The sequence below is a fragment of the Aquarana catesbeiana genome, linkage group LG04 (genome assembly GCF_042186555.1).
Source record: "Aquarana catesbeiana isolate 2022-GZ linkage group LG04, ASM4218655v1, whole genome shotgun sequence".
NCBI classification, from domain to species: Eukaryota; Metazoa; Chordata; class Amphibia; order Anura; family Ranidae; genus Aquarana; species Aquarana catesbeiana.
Genome location: NC_133327.1, coordinates 411,612,186 through 411,637,126, shown reverse-complemented (window position 1 = coordinate 411,637,126; position 24,941 = coordinate 411,612,186). Strand labels below are relative to the sequence as shown.

General features: G+C 41.6%; 1 protein-coding gene across 1 annotated transcript in view; it reads right to left on the bottom strand.

Moving 5' to 3' along the window:
• Nucleotides 1-24,941, bottom strand: part of ENPP1 (ectonucleotide pyrophosphatase/phosphodiesterase 1) — a 141,341-nt gene that overhangs the window by 52,087 nt on the left and 64,313 nt on the right. The window contains exons 8-14 of the mRNA XM_073627290.1: nucleotides 20,671-20,790; nucleotides 18,012-18,121; nucleotides 16,426-16,491; nucleotides 8,741-8,813; nucleotides 5,587-5,695; nucleotides 2,174-2,305; nucleotides 1,015-1,046 (exon numbers count right to left, since the gene is read on the bottom strand). Coding sequence (XP_073483391.1) covers nucleotides 1,015-1,046; nucleotides 2,174-2,305; nucleotides 5,587-5,695; nucleotides 8,741-8,813; nucleotides 16,426-16,491; nucleotides 18,012-18,121; nucleotides 20,671-20,790 — 642 coding nt within the window. The remainder of the gene's footprint in view (nucleotides 1-1,014; nucleotides 1,047-2,173; nucleotides 2,306-5,586; nucleotides 5,696-8,740; nucleotides 8,814-16,425; nucleotides 16,492-18,011; nucleotides 18,122-20,670; nucleotides 20,791-24,941) is intronic.

Sequence of the window (24,941 nt, the reverse complement as noted above, 5' to 3'; positions counted from 1 at the left end):
CTGAAAAAAAACATCCTAGCCCGGCTAAATTTTGCAAAAACACATCTGAAGTCTCCCAAAAGCATGTGGGAAAATGTGTTATGGTCTGACGAAACCAAGGTTGAACTTTTAGGCCATAAATCCAAAAGATATGTTTAGCCCAAAAACAATACTGCACATCACCAAAAGAACACCATACCTACAGTGAAGCATGGTGGTGGCATCATCATGCTTTGGGGCTGTTTTTCTTCAGCTGGAACAGGGGCCTTAGTCAAGGTAGAGGGAATTATGAACAGTTCCAAATACCAGTCAATATTGGCACAAAACCTTCAGGCTTCTGCTAGAAAGCTGAACATGAAGAGGAACTTCATCTTTCAACATGACCACGACTCAAAGCATACATAAAAATCAACAAAGGAATGGCTTCACCAGAAGAAGATTAAAGTTTTGGAATGGCCCAGCCAGAGCCCAGACCTGAATCTGATTTGAAAATCTGTGGGGTGATCTGAAGAGGGCTCTGCACAGGAGATGCCCTCGTAATCTGACAGATTTGGAGTGTTTTTGCAAAGAAGAGTGGGTAAATATTGCCAAGTCAAGATGTGCCATGCTGATAGACTCATACCCAGAAAGACTGAGTTCTGTAAAAAAAACTAAAGGTGCTTCAACAAAGTATTAGTTTAAGGGTGTGCACACTTATGCAACCATATTATTTAATGTTTTTATTTTTACTTCCCTCCACCTAAAAGATTTCAGTTTGTTCAACTGAGTTTATAGGTCACATTAAAGGTGGAAAAGTTCTGAAATTATTCATCTTTGTCTCATTTTTTTACATTACAGAAACCTGACATTTTACCAGGGGTGTGTAGACTTTTTATATCCACTGTATGTAAGCCTAGAAGTATTGATGAAGAAGCACATACATATATTCTTAAAGCATACATATGCTGTATCAAAAAATAAATAAGACAAGAATTACAGCTCCAAAAATTTAACATGCATATTATTTTCATGTGGTGCAAAAACCAGTCTACTTACTGTAAGATTCTTGGCGATATCCGCATAGTCAACTGGAAAAGCCATACTGGAGAATTACATACCTGAATTATTGATACAAAGTCAAATATATGGAACAGAATGTTATCTTTACCAACACAGCAAATAAACGATTAAAATGTATGTATAGGCAAAACTTTTTTTTGATAGAGTAGGGAAGGGTTAGAGCCGCTGATGGTTCTATTGCTGTCTGTATACCTACTGGGGAGTCCCCCCCTCCCCCATTTCTACTGATGATCATTGTCACTGAAACAGAAAGTCAAGGAAAAGACAAAACTCACCAGAGCAAAAAGTAAGTTAAATCTCTCCTCTTAGATTCCCTCGAACTTCCTGTTGCTTCTCCAAGACAGGAAGGGAAATCTCTGTAAAGCTACACAGACAGCAAGAAACACTCTATAGAAAACTAAGGTAATGAAAAAAAAAAAAGAAGATTAGACAGCTGTACTCCAATGCAACACCTTTGACGTAAAATGTGATCCATACACCAACAGAGGTACAGGTACAGGTACAAATATCTGACGCTTTTCACACCCTTATTGGTACTTAATCATATCTGTATGTACCTCTATTGGTGTATGGATCACATTTTCCATCAATAAAGGTGTTGCATTGGAGTGGAGCTGTCCAATATTCTTTCTTCATTGACTATGTATGCCGAGCCAGCACCCTCTATCTCTCATGCAAGGATGGTGTGAACGCGGGACCACCTGGAGCATTAAATCCTTTCTTTTCCAATGAAAAAAGGGTTTTGGCTATACATACACTTTAATATTCGCTTAAAATAAAATCAAGACAATTTATACGTAGATTTCAGTTAGTGGTTTTAAAGCCTTAGGTATTTTTTTACCTCAATGCATCATTACCCGAGCCCCATCGCAATCCAGCACTGTGCATGAGAGCAGCGACTCTCCCAGCTCTGTCCCTCCTCACAGGCAGATCAATAGCAGTGGGAGCCATTGGCCATGCCCCGCTGCCTGCACAAGTGCCACCATAGGAAGCAGCTTGATGATAGGATATTTAGCCCTCATTACGTCCATTGTACAGCTAACAACACGTTTATTTGCTTAAGCCACTAATTATACTATTCATTAAAACAAATAAAACAGCCCTGATAACAGCAGGTAGTATGATAAGTACATACAAGAGAAATACTCATCTGGTAGTCGAGTTGGTCTCAAGCGTGCTGCTGGCCCATATAGCACAATATAGTCTTCAGAGGTATTTAGGTATGATCCCAGATATGCTATATTTTCACAACGTGATTCCTCCATACCTGAAATCGATTCCACCAAACATAGTTAACCAGAACATGAAATAAAACAAAAAAAAATTACTTTTTGGCCCCTTTCACACATGGAGACCATTTGTCCGTTTTTCATCGATCCCTTGATGGATAAAAATCCAACATCAATACAACTCTATGGAAAAACAACATACAGGTACGTAGTTTTGTGCAATAGAGCCAACCTGCCACAGTACATCTATGGTAGGCGGTTGGGACATCTTTGGTATCAGCCTCAGACCTCAGCCTTGCCAAACTGAGATGCAACACTGGTAAACAGATGAAATCTGTACACAGCCAAATCCCAACTCCACTGAGCATACTTCAGCTAGATCACAGCAGTAAGCAAGCTATTCATGAATGGAAAGCCATTCATTACAGGTTGTATACATTATTATCATGTGATCACTATGATCAATCATAGCGATCACATGATACCCAGTTACTGGATACTGGTAACAGTAATATGCTGTGTCCGATGGACAGAGTGGTCAGAGGAGGAGCCCGTGGGGGTGCGCAGCGTGGCGATCGCGGCCGCACCGTGTTGCTAGGACATGGCTGGACCCTGATCTCTGTAAAGAGCCACGTCTGCGGCTCTTTAACCATGTGATGGGCTGTGTCCAATCACAGCCAGTCACATATAAACAAGGAAGTGCCGGTAATCGGCTCTCCTCGCCTCTCACTGAGTGTGAGGAGAGGAGAGCCGATCAGCGGCATCTCCTCAAAGGGAGACATGTAGGAATGTAATCAGGGCACTGATCATCAGTGCCCTGATTACAATAGTGCAAAAAAGTGTCACAAAGCAGTGCCCACAATTGCCCACCAATGCCAGCTATCAGTGCCCACCTGTGGCAAAAAACAGTGCCCACCACTGCCCACAAGTGCCCAATCACTGCCTATTAGCGATGCCAGTCCGTGCTGGCAATCAGTGCCACCTATCAGTTCTGCACATCAATGCCCATCACTGCTGTCAATCAATGCCCATCAGTGCCACCCATCAATGCCCAGCAGTGCCGCCTATCAGTGCCCACCAGTGCCGCCTATTAGTGCCTACCAGTGCCACCTAACAGTGCCCACCAGTGCCACCTAACAGCGCCCACCAGTGCCACCTATCAGTGCCACCTATCAGTGCCCATAAGTGCGGCATATTAGTGCCTCCTCATCGGTGCCACCTAATCAGTGCCCATAAGTGCCACCTCATCAATGCCCACCAGTTCAGCCTAACAGTGCCCATCAGTGCCGCCTCATCAGCGCACATTAGTAAAAAATGGCCTGGGCAGGAAGGGGGTGTAAATGCCTGGTAGGCAAGTGGTTAATATATAAATGTTTTTTGTTTTGTCTGGTATCAGTTTTACACATTTATCATATATTTACATATTTCCCTTTTTAAAAAGTGCAAAAAAACTCTGTAATTTATTTGTAAATAACTTTGTTTTGCTTTGTACCAGAATCATAATTGTAGTGTCATTTTAAACAGTACACACTACAGAATAAAATGCACACTTTGTCTGCAGTAACACTATTTATTTTGAAACTAATGCCTCGTACACACGATCGGACTTTCCGACAACAAAACCATGGATTTTTGTTTGAAGGTTGTTGGCTCCAACTTGTCTTGCATACACACGGTCACACAAATGTTGGCCAAAAATTACGAACATGGGAACGTGGTGACATACAAGGCGTACGACGAGCCGATAAAAAGGAAGTTCAATAGCCATGTGATATCTCCATTATGAACGCTAGTTTTACAAGACCGAGCGCTTCCGGCTCGTACTTGATTCCAAGCATGCGTGAACTTTTGTGCGACGGACTTGTGTACACACAATCGGAAAGTCCGACAACAAAGTTTTGTTCGCAGAAAATTTGAGAACCTGCTAGCCAACATTTGTTGGCGGAAAGTCCGACAACAATTGTCCGATGGAGCATATACATGGTCGGACTTTCAGACAACAAGCTCACATCCAACATTTTCCGTGGAAAAGTCGACCGTGTGCACGTGGCATTACACTGCTCGAAAAAAAAAGTGTGTTTTGTTTCGTTTTTTGTATTTTATTGTCAAAGGATTGCAAAAAAAAGTAATTGTTGCAAGACAATATCATGAAAAGAAAGCCTTGTTTATCCTTATAAAACAATAAACTGTATGCATTACCTTGTTACCTTTAGCAATGACAGATATTGCAGAATAAACAGGTCCATAGCAGAAATGTAAAAATTGATCTGGTCTATAGGGGTTGAACAGGTGGAAGAGGTGAAGTGGTTAAAGTGATTGTAAAGGCAGAAAGTTTTTTTATCTTAATGCATTCTCTGTGTGCAGCAGCCACCCCCCTAGCCCCCCTTACTTACTTACCTGAGCCCATCTCAATCCAGCGTTGTGCACTAGAGACTCGGCTGCCCAGGACTCTCCTCCCTCATTGGCTGAGACAGCAGCGAAGCGCCATTGGCTCCTGCTGCTGTCAATCAAAGTCAGTGAGCCAATGAAGAGAGAGAGGGGGCAAAGCTTGGCCGCTGCTCCATGTCTGGATGGACACAGGGACCTGCGGCTCAGCTCAAGTGCCCCCATAGCAAGCTGCTTGCTATGAGGGCACATAATAGGAGGGAGGGGCCAGGAGCGCCAAAGAGGGACCCAAGAAGAGGAGGATCTGGGCTGCTCTGTGCAAAACCATTACACAGGGCAGGTAAGTATAACGTTTGTTAATTTTAACAATAAAAATGAGACTTTAGTATCACTTTAAGCCAATGAAGACATGCACCAAGGAGCGCTAAGGGGGAGTAAGCTTGGTTGTGATTCTTAGTGTCCACAGCTTGCGACTTATATTTATTACAATTAATATAATTATATAGCTGATATATTATATCATTATAGTGGTGGTACAGGCATTGGAAAGAAAGTAGGGTTTCTGCCATGTAGAAGGGCCCAGAAGTTTTAGGGAGAGAAAAAGAATCAGCAACAATAGGTGAAACACAAACAGCAACATACATAGGAATTTAGCAGTATGATGTTGAAATTAAGCAACAAAGCCCAGCATAAAAAGGCACAGTTGAGGACTAAGCTCCAGCAAAAAACTGATTACACTGCAGATAACTGCAAACCACCTGACCAGGTGAACCCTCTGTAAGTAGTAGGCCCAAATTAGTTTTAGCAAGGTTTAGTTTCTTATAGACCCATTTCAAATATATTTGTGTTTTTTGCAGGTTTTATTAAATAAGACATGGGTAACATACAGTAAGCATGTACATTCATATGGAAAAGAGTCATCAATCAATCTTACCATGGTCTGAAAGAAGCAGAAGATTTACACATTTATCCAGCTGCATTTGTTTAAGTCCATCCATTAACATCCCAACTATACGGTCCACGTCCATAAGAGCTTTTATTACCTGTGCAGACCACTGCATGTTACTATAATGAACATCATCAATTAACTGTATATTTATGCATACTAAAGTATTGCCTTCTGAAAAAAAGAAAAATGGCTAACTTGTCATATTGAAGTCTAATTAAAATGTTCCAATACATTTCTTCAGAGTGTTCTAGCAGTAGTGTATTTCTTGTTAGATATTGCGATTATTGTACTATACCGTGTGGGGTGAACGGAAACATTTTTTAGGAGGTTGCTGTACTAACTGTGTGATGTTAGTACAGCAATCTCCCCTCTGAGCTATTATGTTCTTATGTTCTCACCAGAACACATCGGTCAGTGCTCTCAGCCATTTCATACGAGCGCTGATCGGCTACTAATTTTCCAGCATGCACATTTGACAGAAGCTGGTCGTGAGTCCAGCTTCTGTCGGTTGAGGACCTGTACACACGTGCCAAAAGTTGGCTGGTAACTGCCGAACCGACCATTTCTGGCCGGTGCTTTTATGTTTTTAAGTGCAATTTGATTTTTTAATAATGCCTTATAAAGATGTTATTACCTTATTACCCCATGCAAGTTTACACTATATTTCCTCTGCTTGCTACTGTTACATCTTTTGGGTCCTGTCAGTTTGAAAGCTCAAGCACAAGGATTAGGATGGACCTGATTATAGAGTATCCATTTGTGATTCAAACGTAATATGCCGATCTTGTAAAAGAAACGCATAGGGAGCTGGTGTGCAGGTTTTCAATTTGAGGTGAAGGTACTCACAACATTTGTATGAAGCTGCTATTTCACATGTGGAAGACATTGGAGGACATCGGCACACAACATTTGTTCACTTTGGTATGATGGACTTCTCAACTGTTATTTTTGTTTTCATGCTATATTTGGTGTATTTTGCGACATAGTTTGGCACCATTGTTTAATTCACCTAAGAAGATATTAAGAACTGAGTTACTTTGCTTATCATCACTGATATAATCTCTTTAGAGGATTTTTGAGTTGATTTATTATCTAGTTTATAATATATAGTGTTGTTTAGGGGTGTATTGCTAGAAATATACTTCTTTTTTTCTATTTTCATTGGGGTGTATAAATACAATAGTTATTTCTTTTTTGGTGTAGTTCTGTCCTTAGTGTCGATAGGGGATTCGTTGTGTAACATTTAAAACACTGCTGAACTATTTTAAATGTAAGGGCAGACCTCCTGCTCGAATATAAGAGTTTTTACAAAAAGAGTAGTATTATCTAAATAAAAGTTGTCACACACCTGGGTTATTAACCGCTTAAGGACCGGGCCTATTTTTCAGACTATGTTTACAAGTTAAAATTTTTTTTTTTTTGCTAGAAAATTACTTAGAACCCCCAAACATTATATATATATATTTTTTATAACACCCTAGAGAATGGAGGTTGTTGTAATACTTTGTCACACCGTATTTGCGCAGCGGTCTTACAAGCGCACTTTTTTCGAATTTTTTTTTTTTTTAATTAAAAAATAAAACAGTAAAGTTAGCCCAATTTTTTTTTTTAATATTGTAAAAGGATAATGTTACGCAGAGTAAATTGATACCAAACATGTCACATTTCAAAATTTTGCCCACTTTTTACCCTTACAAATCTCCATAGGCAATGTTTAAAAAGGTCTACAGGTTAACAGTTTTGAGTTATGGAGGTCTAGGTCTAGAATTATTGCTCTCGCTCTAACGATCATGGCGATTCCTCACATGTGTCATTTGAACACCGTTTTCATATGGAGCGCTACTCACGTATGCGTTCGCTTCTGCGTGCAAACTCATCAGGACGGGGCACTTTAATTTTTTTATTTTTATTTTTTCTTATTTATTTTACTTATTTTTTTATTTTGACACGGTCTTTTAAAAAAAAAAAAAAAAAAATTAAGGTCACTTTTATTCCTATTACAAGGAATGTAAACATCCCTTGTAATAGAAAAACAGGACCTCTTAAATATGAGATCTGGGGTTAAAAAGACCCCAGATTATCTTCGGACCTGAAGCCTGAACTCTATAAAAAGTCTATGCGACCCGAACTTGTAAAATTAAAAGTCTCCATTTTGAAGGCTTATGTGCAAGTTATTGGCTATAAAAAGGGTATGGGGGCCTGGGTACTGTCCTGGGGGACATGTACCAATTAAAAAAAAAAGAAAACTTTTAAAAAAGATGCTTTTTAAAGGAGCAGTGATTTTAATGATGCTTAAAGTGCAGCGATAAAAACTCCTTTAAATACAGTGCCCCGGGGGGTCCCCTTAGTCTGTAAAGTGACACATCTGTACTGTGTATTGAACCTGCTGCAGCAAAACTGACATATATATACACATTATTATATATATATATCTATATATCTATATATATCTATATATATCTATATATAGATATATATATATATATATATCTATATATATATGACATGAACTCCATGCCAAAGTGTAAAAAAAAAAACAGCGTGGGATCCACCCCAAAATACATACCAGACCCTTATCCAAGCATGCACCCTGGCAGATCAGGAAAGGGGGACGAACAAGCCCCCCCCGTACCATACCAAGCCACATGCCCTCAACATAGGGGGTGCTTTTGGGGCAGGAGGGGGCCTCTTCCCAACAACCCTGGGCTGTAGTTGTGGTGGTCTGCGTGCACGCATAGTACATACCCTACCCATTCACCAAAAATGTGTCAAAAAGAAATAAAAACACACGCAGTTTTTGACAAGGCCCCCCAGCACAGTGATAGAGAGCCAAGGAGATGGGAGGGGGATTGTCAATGTTAATGTTGAAAAGATAAGTCAAGATATTTAAATTGCTGCACCCAGCCTCTGAATCTGATTTTGAAGTGCATGGTTTGCTAAATTCAACCCTATGATTTGATTATGCATGACATAATGTGATTTTTTTTCATCATAAACTTAGTCTGAAGAACCCAGGTCCATGATGAGTTTACTTGAATAAATCTATTTACACTCAGCTTATAATTAGCACTGCCTTTTATTCAGATTTACACCATGACAAAATACAGAGGCAAACAAAGTAATGAGATGTTTTACTTACGGCACTGCTCATTGGACTGTGGTTGTGTCCTGACCTGTCTGGTTCTTCTAAATACAGAGTGTAAAAGTGTGGTCTAAATCAAACAGTGCCAAGAATGACACACACTTGTCAATTAATCTGAATCAAAAAGCAATATCCAGCCATAATCAAGGATCATAAAGTAAACGTTTTCCAAACTATCAATATGTCAGGAATATTTTTCATGAGAGGCTTTTAAGAAAGGACTCCGGGCAAAAGTTAATTTTAAAATTTTGGTTAGAGTGGGGGAGGATTGGAACATTTACCAGGTTTTTTTTTTTTTTATTCCAGGAGGGATGCTGATAGCAATAAAAACCTGTCAAGAGTTCTAATCTGTTCCCACTGTATCCAACACTAAAATAAAACACTTGACTGGTGATCCATTTAAACTCATAAGAAAAAGTGCAATTGTATTTGCTTGTTATGACTGTTTCAAACAAGTCAAACCTAAAATCTGATTGGTTGCTATAGGTAACAGTGTGTCATTGCTCTCATCATTACCTCATTAGATTAGCCCACAAGCATAATATGGTCACTAAAGCTAATTTTAAAGCAGAGCTCCAGGAATTCTGCCATTGTTAAAAGTATGAGTACTATGGGTTACGTCCAATGAGGTGCATGGCACCTCATGGACTTCTCTTTCATTTACAATTTACATTTTCACTGTGCATCGCAAGCATAGCACCATGAGCTGCATGCAGCTGTTCTACCCACCTCTCCCCTTCTCTTGCCCAATCACAGAGTGCTTTTTATTATGTAGACCCATTCACAAAATACAAAGCCTTCTGTGAATTACAGTGGAGGGGAGGAACAAGCAGAGCAAAGCAGAATCTCTGCTGAAAGAGTGCCAGGAGTGTAGTGAAAGCTGTGCTCCCAATGCTCAGTAAAACTGTCAGTTGTAAATAAAAGAGATAAGTTCAGGAAGTAGCATGCACCTTGCTGGACTTAATCCACAGTAATCCAGCAGATCTTAAAAAGTGGCTGAATTCCTGGAATTCCGCTTTAAAATGATCTCACACAAAGAAATAATTAATAACAGACAAGTTCAGATCTAGATATTTTGAAAGCAATAGTCAAAATGTTTTACTTTTTATCAAAACATGGTGCATAATTTAGTGTACCTCAGTGGTTTATATTGCCAGAAATACAATGAAATATATAAAAAAAGATTTACAAAGAATTATTTTTCCAGGAATCTTCCATGATGACACCCTTAACTTGAAAGATGGTCCAACCTACTCAAAGCCCATCTCCAGAGAAATACCAACCCCTCTGCCTCCAACCCCTCTCTAAATAATTGTTGACATAAAAAAAATAATCATATCCAAATGACTCTTTTATATAAAATCCATTGGAAAGTGCTTCTCGTTGTCAGGGAGTATCTGCCCCAGTTCACTGCTGCAAAATAGCATCAATAGATAAAACATAGTAGAGGCACCCATGGGTCTTGAACAGGAGTATGTGTCCAAACAAGTTTTTTATTTACAATATTTCAGTGGATCACAGCCTAAATTTGCAAATACCCTTTTTTACTTTCCTAAAGCTGTTACACTCCAGTCGCAAATTCTTTGTGTCACTTCTTTAGCCCGGGTTCACACCTATGCGAATTAGAGGTGCGTTTCCGCACCTCTAATTCGCATAGCAGGAGAATGTGACTGGCTCCCTATGGAGCCGGTTCACATATCTCCGGGGCGGCTGCGGTGCGCACTGCACAAAAACGCTGTGCGTCTTTGGCTGCGTTTCAGGGCCGAATTCAGGCATAGAATCGGCCCTGATTCGTCCCTGAAACGGTGAACAGGGACGCACAGCGCTCCTGTGCGGTGCGCAGCGTATTATGGTGTGAATCCGGGCTCACACAAGGCAGGGTAATTCTTCAGGGGTCCACATCGACACTTAGAATTGGCTGTCCAGTGGCAGAGTCCTCTCAGGATCCAAAAGAGGGGTGATGTGTGAGGGGGGCAGAGAGGGATCTGAAATGTTAAGAGAGTATGGCAGAACAGGGCATAGCTCTCTACTTTGTGTGCCATTAGTTAGGATGGATCTTCTTATAGTCAAGGATGTCTCCAGCTAAGATGAACTGGAAATATATTTGTATACTCTGTTTACAAGTGTTCATATATTACAAGGATTAACCTCATTTGCATCACTCGAGCATAATTAAAAGATACATTTTTTAATATTACAAGATAAAGTTACACATAGTGATGTGTGCCTGCCAGGCACTCTGTGGAAAATGCTAAAGATCCCTGTGTGTGGGATGTAGCTCCTGGAGTTCTGCCTGTCTTGTCACCTGGCCAATTTTACAAGATAAAGTTATGTAGGATTGTGTGTTTTGCTTATTAAACTTAATATTAAAGTGGAGTTCCACCCAAAAGTGGAACTTCCACTCATTAGATTCCTCCCCCCCTCCGGTGACACAGTTGGCACCTTTCAGGGGGGAGGGGGGTACAGATACCTGTATATTACAGGTATCTGTACCCACTTCCGGCATAGATATCCGCAGAATCTGCGGGTATTTACGCCACATCCTGTTCCCCCCCCGCTGCCTGCTGGGAAACACACGGGTCCCAGAGGCAGCAGGGACCATCCGTATTGCGCTGCGCGACTCGCGCATGCGCAGTAGGGAACCGGGAAGTGAAGCCGCACGGCTTCACTTCCTGATTCCCTTTCCGAAGATGGAGGCGGCAGCACCCGAGGACGAAGAGATGCTTCGGCCTCGGGTGCCGACATCGCGGGCGCCCTGGACAGGTAAGTGTCCATGTTTTAAAAGTCAGCAGCTGCAGTATTTGTAGCTGCTGACTTTTAAAAAAAAATTTTTTAGGTGACACTCCGCTTTAAACTCATATTGCCTGCCAGTCACTCTATGTAAAAGGTCCAGGAGTTCCATCTGTATCGTCAGCTGGCCAACCTCTGGTTAGTTGGTCATCAGTGAGGTGGACATGGCTTTGACAAAACACAGGAGCCCCATTCTAGAAGGGTTCTTGGTGAGTCCTTCCCTCTAAGAGAAGCTATTAAGAAGGCTGTTTGTATGTGGTTTGAGGCCCCATGGCTGGAATTTGGCCTAAGATACGTATAGTATCCTTCTATAAGAAGGATAAGTGCCAGGAGGCTATGTGGGTCTAATCTGATATAGGCTCTTAACTAAGCTATAGTCTTCACTGGAGTGAAGAAACACTAAAAGCTTCAGTTTTGTGAGTGCAGTACTCCAGAAGAAGTTCTGTGTGATGCTTCTAGATGTCGAGACCCACTCAGCAATTTCCATACTGAGAAGCTTTTGGAGTCGGTGTGGGTGAACAAAAAGTGGTTCCAGAAGATTGACTCACTTTTTAGGGAGTTGCTGTGGAGGAGGGGGAAGGCCAGGATTAGCCTTCAGAACCTACAGCTACCAGTTAGAGAGGGTGGGATAGCCCTCCCGCATCCGAGGTGCTATTTTCTGGCAGGACAGTTGCAGCATATAGGGGGTGAAAATGCGGGCAGTGGTTTGTTAATTCTGGAGGCACCCCATAAAACCATAGTGGAAGCATTGGAGGCAGACTCGTTACCTGGTAGAGGCCCCACAACTAAGTTGGTGACAAAAGTTTGGAAGGCAACAAAGTTATTAATGGGATATGTTGGGTTTACAGAATATGCTCCCCTCTGGCATAACAGGAACTTACAGGAGATAGTGGTTATGGGGGAATTTAAGGAATGGGCGAGGTGGGGTATAAATAGATTATCCCAGCTGTATAGAGGGAGAGTATTGAAAACTTTTGAGGACCTCCAAAAGGAATATAGTATTCCAAGACAAACATTCTTCAGGTATTTGCAAATGAGAGCGGCATTGGAGGTACAGTTTAGGGTAAGTCCCCCAGCCTGGACAGATGCTGCACTATTGCAGAGGGTGATTAAACCCGGGAAGATGAAGGGTTTTATCTCCGGAATATATGCGCAACTGTGCAAGGAAGCAATTGTTAGATCAGAGCACCTCGGCTGCAGGGAGGGGTGGGAGAAGGATGTGGGGAAGGTGACAGATATACAATGGAGGGAAATATTGGAGGCAGGACAGGAGGTCTCAGTGTCACCTGCACAGAGACTCTCCCACTTAATGTTGCTACATAGAGCATACTACACCCCAAAAAAACTATTTCGCTTTGGTGTAAGACCTGACGCCACATGCCCCAGGTGTGGGGAGGAGGGCGACCTGATACACATGGTATGGAGGTGCCCCAAATTAGTACGTTACTGGCTGGGGGTTGTGGGTTCTATCGAGGGCAAGTGGGAGATCTCCCTGGAGACAGACATCAGATTCTGTATCCTTGGATACAGGGCATGGAGACGGGAGGAGATAGCGGCTAAAACAGCCATTTTGAGATGCCTCTATCAGGCCCGGAAGCTTATTATGCAAAGATGGCAAACAGCTTTACCCCCTGCAGTGGATGAGTGGGTTAAAACAGTAAATGATGTAATATGGAAGGAGAGAGCCCTATATATTAGAAGAGGGAATCTTAAGAAGTTTGAAAAGATGTGGAACCCGTGGTTAATAAGTGTAGGGTGTCAGGAATAAAAGGAAGGATCTGGCTTAGGGGGGGTGGAGAGTAAGGGAGGGTAGGGAGGGTTGGGGAGAAAATAACCACATGTCACTTTAATATACCGTATGCAGCTTAGCTTCTGGACGGGTTATGTAGACGTAATGGTCATGGGGAGGAACGTAGGGAGGACCTACGACCTCCTAAATAGTGGAGCACGCCCACTTGAACCTGTAGTTGTTTTAATATGGTGTATGTAAATTAAGAATTGTTAATAAAGATTATTTAAGAGAGAGAAGCTTTTGGAGCCCAACAACTAAACATTTTGGTATTCCACTCGTTTCCTGTCCTATCTACCTCAAGTTCTTAAATAAACTGCATTAAAGCTTGTAACTGCATTTCTTCTTCTACAGTGGAAGGTCTCCTTGGTACAATGTGTTCCTAGGTCGACTTACCCTTTATCTTCATAAGGCCCTTTAAGGTCGAAGTACTAAAGAATTATGAACTCATGGTTCCCTGTTTGCCTGGGTGCTGTTACAGTGTCAGGTGTAATTGCTGCAATGTGAAGATCATCTCACATGAACAACCCCCTTACCCAATTGTTATAAATACTGAAAATAAGTTATTCAACTACTTCAACTACTGACAACTGGATTGAATGAAATGCTTCAAAGATTATTAAGGTGGATATTCCAATCCAGATTTTAGCTAATTATAGAATAATTTGCACCACATTGAAATTTGCTGCTAGAGTATCTTGCAATTGAGAAAAAAAGAACTTATAAACCAGTACAAAATCATTTCAATAACAGTTCCATTACAGGGAAAGGAATATTGCAGAGGCATCTAAGTATTTCTGTGTATCACTGCATGTAAAGGGAACCCTTTTTTAAAAAAAAAAACAGAATTGCAATATCGGATAAACGGTTTTTATATTGATGGTCAGGGTAAATATAGTAATTACGGTAATAGTTATGGGTTCATAAGAGTTTAGACAGGTGTTTTTGAAAAGTCATTTGGTTCTACCTAGTAACCATATTTCAAAATTAATGAACATTTCTAAAATGTGACAAAAAGGCAGAAAAAGGACAAAATGTCTTATCTACTGCCTTGTGTCACTGCTTCACTATTATTATAATAATAATAATAATCTTTATATTTATAATAAACAGTAATATATGTAATTGCATGTTAACCAACAGCCTTAATAGTTTTACATTAAGTTTGACATTAATATATACTGGTTATAGGTGGGTTATTTATTTTTGGCAATGTGAGCTGAAAATAGCAGTCACTTGGCTAAAAAAACATTTTTTGTTAAGAAAAAAAACTCTTTTTGTTAAGAAAAATTAATTAAGTTTTGCCATTTCACTGATATTATCCACTCAACTGAAATAAAATTAACAATTTACATACAGAATACTAATGCCCCGTACACACGGTCGGATTTTCCGATGGAAAATGTCCGATCGGAGCGTGTTGTCGGAAATTCCGACCGTGTGTGGGCTCCATCGGACATTTTCCATCGGATTTTCCGACACACAAAGTTGGAGAGCAGGAGATAAAATTTTCCGACAACAAAATCCGTTGTCGGAAATGTACACAAATCCGACGGACAAAGTGCCACGCATGCTCAGAATAAATAAAGAGATGAAAGCTATTGGCCACTGCCCCGTTTATAGTCCCGACGTACGTGTTTTACGTCACCACGTTTAGAACGATCGGATTTTCCGACAACTTTGTGTGACCATGTGTATGCAAGACAAGTTTGAGCCAACATCCGTCGGAAAAAATCCTAGGATTTTGTTGTCGGAATGTCCGAACAAAGTCCGACCGTGTGTACGGGGCATAACACTAACTGCATACAGTTATAATACAATGTTTTTCACAATAGTTGTACTTTAACAAAGACCTCCTCTTACAGAGAGAGGATGTTATATTAATTCATGTCCAGATACATTATAAGTGTTGGGTCTGTGAAATAAATACTGACCCTTACATGGTCTCACTCTAAATTTGAATAGACATTTGGCTCTTGCTTATTGCCTTACAAAGTTGGTAGTTGTGTTTTTTTTTTGAGTTGGGAAGAAGTGAGAATGAACTTGCTGTTTCTAAAGTAAACCTTGTATTATAATGTAGCATTAAACTAAACATTGACAGATTCATGGAAACATATTATTATTATTATTATTATATCTAAATAGTGACCTATGCATGTCTGGGTATATTATTCCATTTTACAGATTCTCTATAGGCCTGATTCACACTGTTGCAGAGTGTTACTGTACACGTTAACATCTCTCAATCATTTTCAAAGGGCTTTTAATGCAAGGTAACATGTTTTTAAGATCATTGCACCTTTTAATCAAAGCAGCACACCACATAACACAGATGGCTGAAAATTTTAAGTGATTGTAAAGGTTTGGATTTTTTTAAAATAAAAACAACAAACATGTTATACTTACCTGCTCTGTGCAAGGGTTTTGCACAGAGCAACCCCTGATCCTCCTCTTCTGGGGTGCCCCGCTGGCTCTCCTGGGTCCTCCCCTTTATCAAGTGCCCCAACAGAAAGCCACTTTCCCAGGGGGCACCCGTGCGGGCGCGCTCCCGAGTCCTGCTGCTGCCTCCATTGACACAGAGAGTGGGACTCAGCCCCGCCCTCGCATTACTGGATTTGATTGACAGCAGCAGGAGCGCTATCAATCTGTTCAATGAGATGAGAGCCAGTGGCTGGAGCTGCTGGGCTTGTGCACTGTGCTGGAATGAATGGGGTCAGGTAAGAAAAAAAAGGGGGGGGGGTCTGGGGGGGCACTGCAGCAAAGAAGATTTTTCACCTTAATGCATAGAATGCATTAAGGTGAAAAACTTTGAGACTTTACAATCCCTTTAATGTATTACCATGCATTGCAGTATTGTACAGTAAAATACACCTTTTAACCTGTGAAATTGGCCTTGGGGGTGCCTAGACAGCAGTTTGGCAGTGCTTCAAGAGTATACTATACTGTACATGATATAAAAAAAGAGTTTTAAACTCTATAGCCTTTAGTATAAATCATAAATATAAAACTTCTACAAAGACTGAATAACAATACATAGTACATTTGAGACATAGAGAACCTCAACATATATGTAACTTTAACTATTTATTATTTACTACCTTACCTCTCATTTTCGGGTAGGCTTAGCCATTTAAGGACTGACATGACTCTGTTTTCAAAAGGAATTGATCTGGGGAAAATAGCCAATACGTTATATATTAATTATCAAAAAATATTAGCTAGTGTATTCAACAAAGACTACAAAAAGTAATTCATTCATTGCAATAACCCACAGAAACCAATTAGCATTAACAACTGTATGTAAACCCAAAAATGTAATATATTGCACTTTACCAGTCCTTGGATGTGATGGATGCATTTGTTTCCTTTTTTAGGCTAAGTACATATCCTGGAGAACATAAACATATGTACTTAACATATTTGCTTCTGGAAGTACATAAACATATCTGGTGATTCTGGGGAAAGTCCTATATTCACAAAAACTGTTTTTTCCTAAACTATTTTCTGTATACCACACAATCCTTTTCCCTTTGTAAGTGAAAGGAGTAAACCAGGAGGTGTTCTGTAGTCCAAATCAGGACAGCAGCTTAGGGTGATAACACTGTTCCTCCATAGATACAGTACAGTGGGTTAGTGTTGTCACTCCAGGACAGGAAGATTTTTTTACTGGTAGTGTTACAGCTGAAACTAAAAGGGGAAAAGGCCCTAAAAGGACACTAATGCAGCCACTATATCTATAAACTGGTAAGCTGCAATATTTTATATTTTTGTTTTTGAGATTAGCTAGTTTTAGGTAAAAAAAAAAAAGTCAAAACAGTATAAAATGGATTAGAATAGGTTGCTCTGGGTATCACACCTTGCTCCTTGCACTGTTTTACTAAGTAAGACTAAAGGCAATAATATTGCAATAGCGAATATTAGTAATTTTTCCATTGACCAAATAACTACTTTACTATTGGTTATAGCAAAGAAAATATTACACTGTTTTAAAATTCAAAATTATTAATAATAATAATAATAATAATAATAATAATTCAATAAGTCAAAATTTTTTCTCCTTCAAGTGTTGCCCAAAGGCAATGACCTTTTGCAATTTCCCAAAAATACCAAAATGAGCGTGGATAATGATACTAATAGTTAACAGCAATGACTACTGTCAAAGTGATTGTAAAGGCAGAAGGTTTTTTTATCTTATCGATCAACTTGGGTACAACCAGCATGCCGAATTCACTTGCGATTATCGCTAGCAGCCACTATAGCCACTAGCAATGACCACTGTCTTCTCCTGGTCTCTGGGCGGCAGGACTGGTGCAAGCATTTTTTGACACCCTAGGCGAAACCTTATTTTGACTCAGTGTGTGTCCTGTCTGTGCATAATTGCTGCTGTGCAGTGCAGTGTGCAGGGCACAGTCCATCCAGGTAGTGCTGTGTGTGCACGATTTGGATTGTTAGTCGCCGCCACCTGCCAGACCCTGCCAATCCCTTCAGTACCGGCCCTCCTGTAGGGGGGCCGGACACACGGGGGCCCGTACAGTAGGTCCACTTTAAATTATGATATCCATTTTATTTTGCATGCTATAAATTGTGCACACATTGAAAAAATAAACTAATATTCAGTTGTCAACACTGTACTAAGGTGGGGAAATAGATTGCCTTTTAGGTGGTATGCCTATTAATATAGTGAATTACCCATTGTATTTCTTATAAATGTTTGGAAAAGTTCCATTGATCTTTACATCTGATCCTGGCCAAAAGTAAGTTGCTGTCTTTAGTCCTTGATTCATAGCAGTTAGCCATACCTATGAAAAGAAGAATTTAGTTGGATATTGTGATTTAACCAAACTTTAATTGTGACGCTGCGCAACAAAATCCAAGAACAAAAACATAAAGCTTGTGAAAACCTAATGACATTAATATTGATTGATTCTATGTGCCTGATATAGAATAGAGAGCAATCATTATAGTTTGCATTGTGGGATCCCACGACAGGTCCATCTCGCAAAGTTCAGCTTATGTCTGTAGATTTTTCTGTTATACCACCAGATTCCAGTGGTACCATTGAAACTCCAAGTAGTGCAAGTACCTTTCATGAAACTTTAGTAGGATATGCACAGTGCAAAATGCTCACAGCAAAAAAAAAACAAAAAAACAAGAGTATATAACCAGGTTTAATCATAACCCTTACCATTATTTTAGAAGTGGTATTGAATTAAGGTTTTGGAATGAGTAGAGAGTGTTTAAAAATCACTGTTTTGTAACCCATTGGAAAGGTTTCTCTTTACTTCCTGCCCAGACAATATAACAGGAAATGAGAGAAAATGTCTCCATAGACAATCACTGAAAACATGTTCATCCAGTCCTGTTCGGTTAACAACTAATTTTGGATTACCCTCACTTTCTGTCCCCCATAACAAACAAAGAAGGTGGACCTACCCAGTGGGCAGGGCCAGGATAAGGGGTGGGAAGAGAGGGGGAAGAAGGGGCAGGTCCCCAAGCACAGATGAATAAGAAGCTTGGGTTGCAACATGACCATCACCCCATCACCACACGGGGTCACATTGCAGAGCTACCTGCCCAGTTGCCCTGTTGCCCAATACTTGCAGAGCATCTTGCAGAGTGGTAGCTGAGTGCTGGGGTGCCCTCTCTGTACCAGTGGATTCTAATCTGCACACATTAGGGATTAGGGTTGCTACAGAGCCAGCCTCAGCAAACATCACTTTCTTGCAGTCCTCAAGGTAGCAAGAAAAGGGATGGAACATTGTAAAATAGCTGTTCTGTCCCACACTGCCTCATCTGCCAATGCCCTATTGCCCCCTAGCTTTAACTTTACCCCTCTTCCCTTCTTGCCCTGCCGCTATATTTGACTGTGGCTGGGGTGGGAAAAAATTTGACAGCCCATCTGTGAATACCACAGAGTCTGCAGCTCTGCAATGCTCCCGTCCTGAATAAGGTACTACTTAGGGGGAAGTGGAGAGTGACAAAAAAGTTCTGCACAGCAGATGAGATATAGTAAAAAAGATAATGTAACTGTAGCACCACATGCATCAATTTAATACAAATCAAAAATGATATTCAGTAAAGGTCAAGATTGTCTTTTGAAGTCTTATTTTCATTTGTGATTGGAAAAGATGGGGACTTTACTGTATGTGAAACATTGACATTTTTTGTCGCCTATTTTGATATAATTTTGATTTTTAATAAATATATTTGCATAATATTTAAATTGGGGGGGGTACTAGCTTGTGGCATCCCAGTCACCTTATCTTTTATATTATATATATATATATATATATATATATATATATATATATATATACACACACACACACACATACACACACACACACACACACACACACAGTATATTTGTGGAGAGGGCACCTGCCATAAGAGACACAATGAAGAGTATACTTTGACGTCAGTAGTGTGTTAACTGGCACCCATGCTGAGGGCTATTATTGTGTTAAAAGGTTTGTTAACCCATTTATATAAAAGACTATGCCAGCCCCTCTATTAGAGGCTGGCATGGCACACTATGTACTTAGTTTTAAAAAACTGGCAGTCTAAATACCGAATTTCAGCTGTCTTCAGGCCAGTCACATGACTGGCGGCTGCTTTACAGCCATGATCCATGATCTCCCTCTGACGTCAGCCAGGGAGATCACATGGCCGCTCGTTTCCTCCACAGAAGCTCTGTCTCATAGCTGTAAAGCGGCCGCGAGTCACGTGACCGGCCTAAAGACAGCTGAAACTCAGTATTTACACTGCTCGTTTTTTAAAACTAAGTACATAGTATGCAATGCCAGCCTCTAATAGAGGGGCTGGCAGTGACCATTGTATTTGTAATAGTAATAGGGGCGGGGGGGGGGGCAGGGTGGAGACAGACACAGCTGACAGGCAGGAAGGAGGGGGTGAGGGGGGGGGGAATGAATAGCAGAGCAGGTCAGCCTATGACGGAGGGACGTACGTTGACCACAAGGTGATCAGGGCTGAGCGGTCAGAATAGCAAGGGCAGATTCAGTGGTTTTTTTTTTGTTTTTTTTAGAGTTTAGAGGGGGGCAAATTACACAGTGCAAGCGCTGTGCAGTGTAATCTGCTTTAAGGGAGCAGAATTTGTATATTTTTGGGGGGGGGGGGTTAACAAATACTTTAACTGGCTCCCATGCTGAGGGCAATTTAATTTTGCCCTGGGCACAAGACAACCTTATCCAAGCACTGCCATTGGACACACAACAAAAAGTCTGAAGGAGGTTTTGACACTTCCACACTCTATCCACAAAAAAAAAAATTGGGTTAATTTACATATTAATAATCTTTAAAATAAATCAATCAGTTTTAGTAAACATACTGGTTCTCCTTGGTACCACGAAGAATGAAACTTCTCAGAGCTTTTTAGTGTGAAAGAAGCATTTCTGTGTGGGTCGTACATTTTATTGTCCACAATACCATGTGATTCTGGGTAGAGGCCCTGCAATCAGAAGAACACGAGAATGAAAAGGTTATCCTTACAGCACTGTTGGAAACTTTAACTTTGTTTAAGAGAATGAAAATCGATGCCAACTAAGCAGCTGTACTAAATGTTAACCAAATATTAACATATCTGAGGCCCAGCAAAGACAGATAATTCCACTCAAATTCAGGACAAAAAATTTAGGGAACATTCCACTTATTCTCTGCCTTCCAATTTCAATCACCATGACAAAACAAGAATGAAAACAAGATATTGATAATGCAAGTCATAGTAAACTGGTCTTCACAAAGTGTATAATTGCAGCTCTATAAGGGTCCATCCAGAAGAGGATTGGGGTGGTGCATTTGAGGCACTCTGTAAGGTAATTACAGGTAAACCAGGCATGCCACCATGGCACACAAACACCCCTACTGGGAACTAACTGAGTGGGTGGGGGCTCTGATAGCTGGCACTTGTCTTTCCATCTTACCGGTTTACTGAGAGGTTTAGTTGAGTTACTCTACTCCTCTGGTGTTCTATTTATATCAGATTGCTCATTGGGGATGAACATCTAGGGATAATTCCCAAACACTATGTAGAAATGCAGCAACATGTAGATTGTCTTGTATGACTCTAGGCTCTACTGGGAAGCTTTAGTCACTATTCAGGGGAGGGTAGAGAAAGGAGGGGTGGGGTGTCAGCTCGCACCTGTATTCTGTGTGATGATATACAATGTCTCATGGGTATCCCCAGGTCAAGCTATTATGAAATGTTTAAGAGGTTTTGAAAATCTGCCGGTTCCTTAAAGTGTAGCCAGCAGGCACAGTTTTTTGGAAGTTTGTCGAGGTCTCCCTTGCTTGGTGAATTAGGGCCTCCATTTCGGCTATTCTCCTAATGCGTTGGAGCCACTCAGATATATTAGTGGGAGTGTTATTTCTCCAATGTACGGGTATGCATCTTTTGGCAGCGTTGATGAGGTGGAGGGCGAGAGATTTTTTGTAGGTCGATTGGGATATGGATGTGTGGTGAAGCAGGTATTGTGTTGGGGTGAAGTCTGGAGTGTAGGTTGTTATTTGAGTGGTAAGGTGATGCATTTCTTTCCAGAAGGGCTGTATTAGCGGGCAATCCCTCCAGATCTGGAGCATGGAGCCCTGAGTTATTTTGCATCTCCAGCAAAGCGGGGAGACGCTGGGATGGTATTGGTGAATCCAATCTGGGGCCCTGTACCACCTAGAGTAGATTTTGAATCCATTTTCTTGTGCTGATATGTTGATGAACCCTTTGTGAATGTGGGCATAGATTCGCTCCCATTCTTCCTTAGACAGATCTAATGCGAGTTCTCTTTCACAATGCTGGCTAGTTGTGTTTGCCTTGGGACCGCAGCCTATGAACATGAGTGAGTATATGTCCAAAATCAAGTGTCTTTGGGGTTCCGATCTGGTGCAGATCGCTTTAAAGGGAGTGCGATCCCTGTGCCAATTGGAGAGAGGCTTAGAGCTATTAAGGAAGTGTCTGATTTGAAGGTATTTGAAGAAAGGAATGGTTCGGTCAGGGTATCGAGAGGAGAGGGCTGGGTATGGTAGAAGCTTGCCTTTATGAAAAAAATGTTCTGCTCTGATGGCTCGTGGTGTGGGTTATTTGGGTTAAGCTCTGAGAGTCCAGGAGGGAAGTCTGGGTTCCGATCGATAGGGGTTACAGGTCCAGGTGAGGAGGCCAGATTTAGTTTCTTGCATGCAATCCTGAAGCTCTGTAGGGTGTGGCCTATTAGTGGGTGAGCGGCGCCCTCTTTAGGGATCATGTTTTGTTTGATCCACGGTAGGTGGTAGATTGGTACATGGGCAAATAACTCCATTTTAATCCAGTCTTTAGTATTTGTGTGGACGTGCCAGTCGATTATACTAGTCAGGTGGCATGACCAGTGGTATTTGTAAACATCTGTAAGTCTGATTCCTCCTTTCAATGTAGGGAGGACAAATCTGTCCCAGCCCAATCAAGGGGTTTTGGAGGACCAGATGAAATTATTGCAAATCTGTTTGTATGTTGTAAAGAATGTTAAGGGAATTTTGATCAGTAAGGTCTGAAAAAAGGTAAAAGGACTCTGGGTAGGATATTCATTTTTATAATTGCTGCTCTTCCAAACCAAGAGAAGGGGCCCCTGTTCCATTTTTGGAGGTATTGTTGGATGACTAAGAATAGGGAGGAGGTTTTTGAAATATAGATTTTTGTGGGGAGCCGGATACCTAGGTAGGCGATAGCGTGGGGGTCCCAGCCAAAGGCAAAATTCGTTTGGCATTGTGTCACAATGGCTGTGGGAAAGGAAACGTTCAGTGCCCTGGATTTTGCAAAGTTGATTTGGAGGTTGGAGAGCGTTTTGAAGAGAGAGAAGTCTTTTAATAAGTTGGGTATGGTGGTAATGGGGTCCGTGAGGAATAGCAGAATGTCGTCTGCATATGCCGCTAATTCGTACTGTTTGTTTTAATCTCGACTTCTTTAATGTCGGGGTTGGCTCTAATTCTGCGAAGGAGAGGTTCCATGGTAAGCACGAAGATGAGGAGGGATAGGGGGCAGCCTTGGCGTGTGCCATTTGATATGAAGAAGGCGAGAATTAATTGCAGCATGCGATCCTGAAAACCCATCGCCTTTAAAGCTGCCGTCATGTAGGAACTCGGGGTGTTCCTCTCTGAGGACAGCTAGGAAGTTCATCACCGCAGTATAGTTAGCGGCGCTTTACCATCGTTTTAGCGACGCTATTCGGCCGCTAGTGGGGCAGTTTTACCCCCCGCTAGCGGCCGAAAAAGGGTTAAACCGCCCGTTTGGAGCGCTGTCCCATTGTTTTCAATGGGAAGGGGCGCTTTAGGAGCGGTCAATACACCGCTCCTACAGCGCTCCAAAGATGTGGCTTGCAGGACTTTTTAGACCGCCCTGCAAGCGCACCGCTCCAGTGTGAAAGCCCTCGGGTCTTTCACATTGGAGTGCATTGAGCGGCTCTTTCAGGGCACTTTGCAGGTGCAGGCGCTATTTTTAGTACTTTAGCTCCTGCAAAGCGCCTCAGTGTGAAAGGGGCCTAACTGTCAGAACACATCATTCACCCCGATAAGGGCTGGAAGGAGCAGATAAGCTGGCGGTGACTCCATAAAAGACAGGCAATCACCTGATTTTAATGAAGGGGAGCACATAGCGGGTCTGTTCTTGACCCTTTGATTTGGGGCATTTATGTATGCTGGAGTTTCCGGTGGCTAGAGAAAGGAAGCCCATGAGATGTTTAAGGTGATAGGGATAGCAGTATTGTGTGTTACCGTGACATTGGTTTCAAATTTACATGGATCACAAGGATGGGGGGGGGGCTTTTAAGCGGAAGATGGAAGCGGGATATGTCACATGTCCCCTGTGAAAGGTTGAACAGCATTCCTTGCAGTGTTACCTGCGTGAGTTCAAGGTAGAGTGGCTGGCATCAAGCTGAGGGAAGCAAGTATGGGGAGTAATGGTTGGCGCCAATAGGCACAGCAGTCTGTGGTGTGAAGCAGGCAAGGGATAAAAGTGCATCAGGAGGGGTGAATGGGTAGTATAGCTTTCAGGCCCTTTAGAAGGTTTCATCAATCTGCAGTGGAGCCGGTGGTATCAGCAGCGGTTGAATAGGGACAATGAAAATAACCAAGTGTTCAATAAAGTGATGAGAACAGAAATGAAGTACGTAACTGAACCATTTGAGTCTTGCAGCATCAACCAACAATGGGTGCCTGTGGTGTTTTCAGTTGTCATGCCGGGCTCTCCGTGGTCTAGGTGACTCGGTGGGGCTTGATCCATGATGGGTGCCTTGGGAGAAAGCATGGGATCTGGTTCCTGAGGGGGACCATCATCTTGTACATCCATGGGCTCCTCCTGGCATGTTTCTCTTCTCGTGGTTGTGCGACAGAATTCAGTTGGGAAGTCTATCACCGGGATGCCTAAGGTGTCGCAGAATATCCTCCGGCACTCTCAATAGTGCTGTACGGCCTTGTGCTGTGGCAGAGAGACAGAAGGGGAACTTCCATCTATAGTGGATTCCCTTGGAGCGTAGGGTGTCAAGCAGAAGCTTCAGGTCCCAATGGTGTTGCAGCGTAATGCCGGAGAGGTCTTGGTAGATGTGGATGTCTGCTCTCTCATAAACAAGCTGAATTCTATTTCTTGTC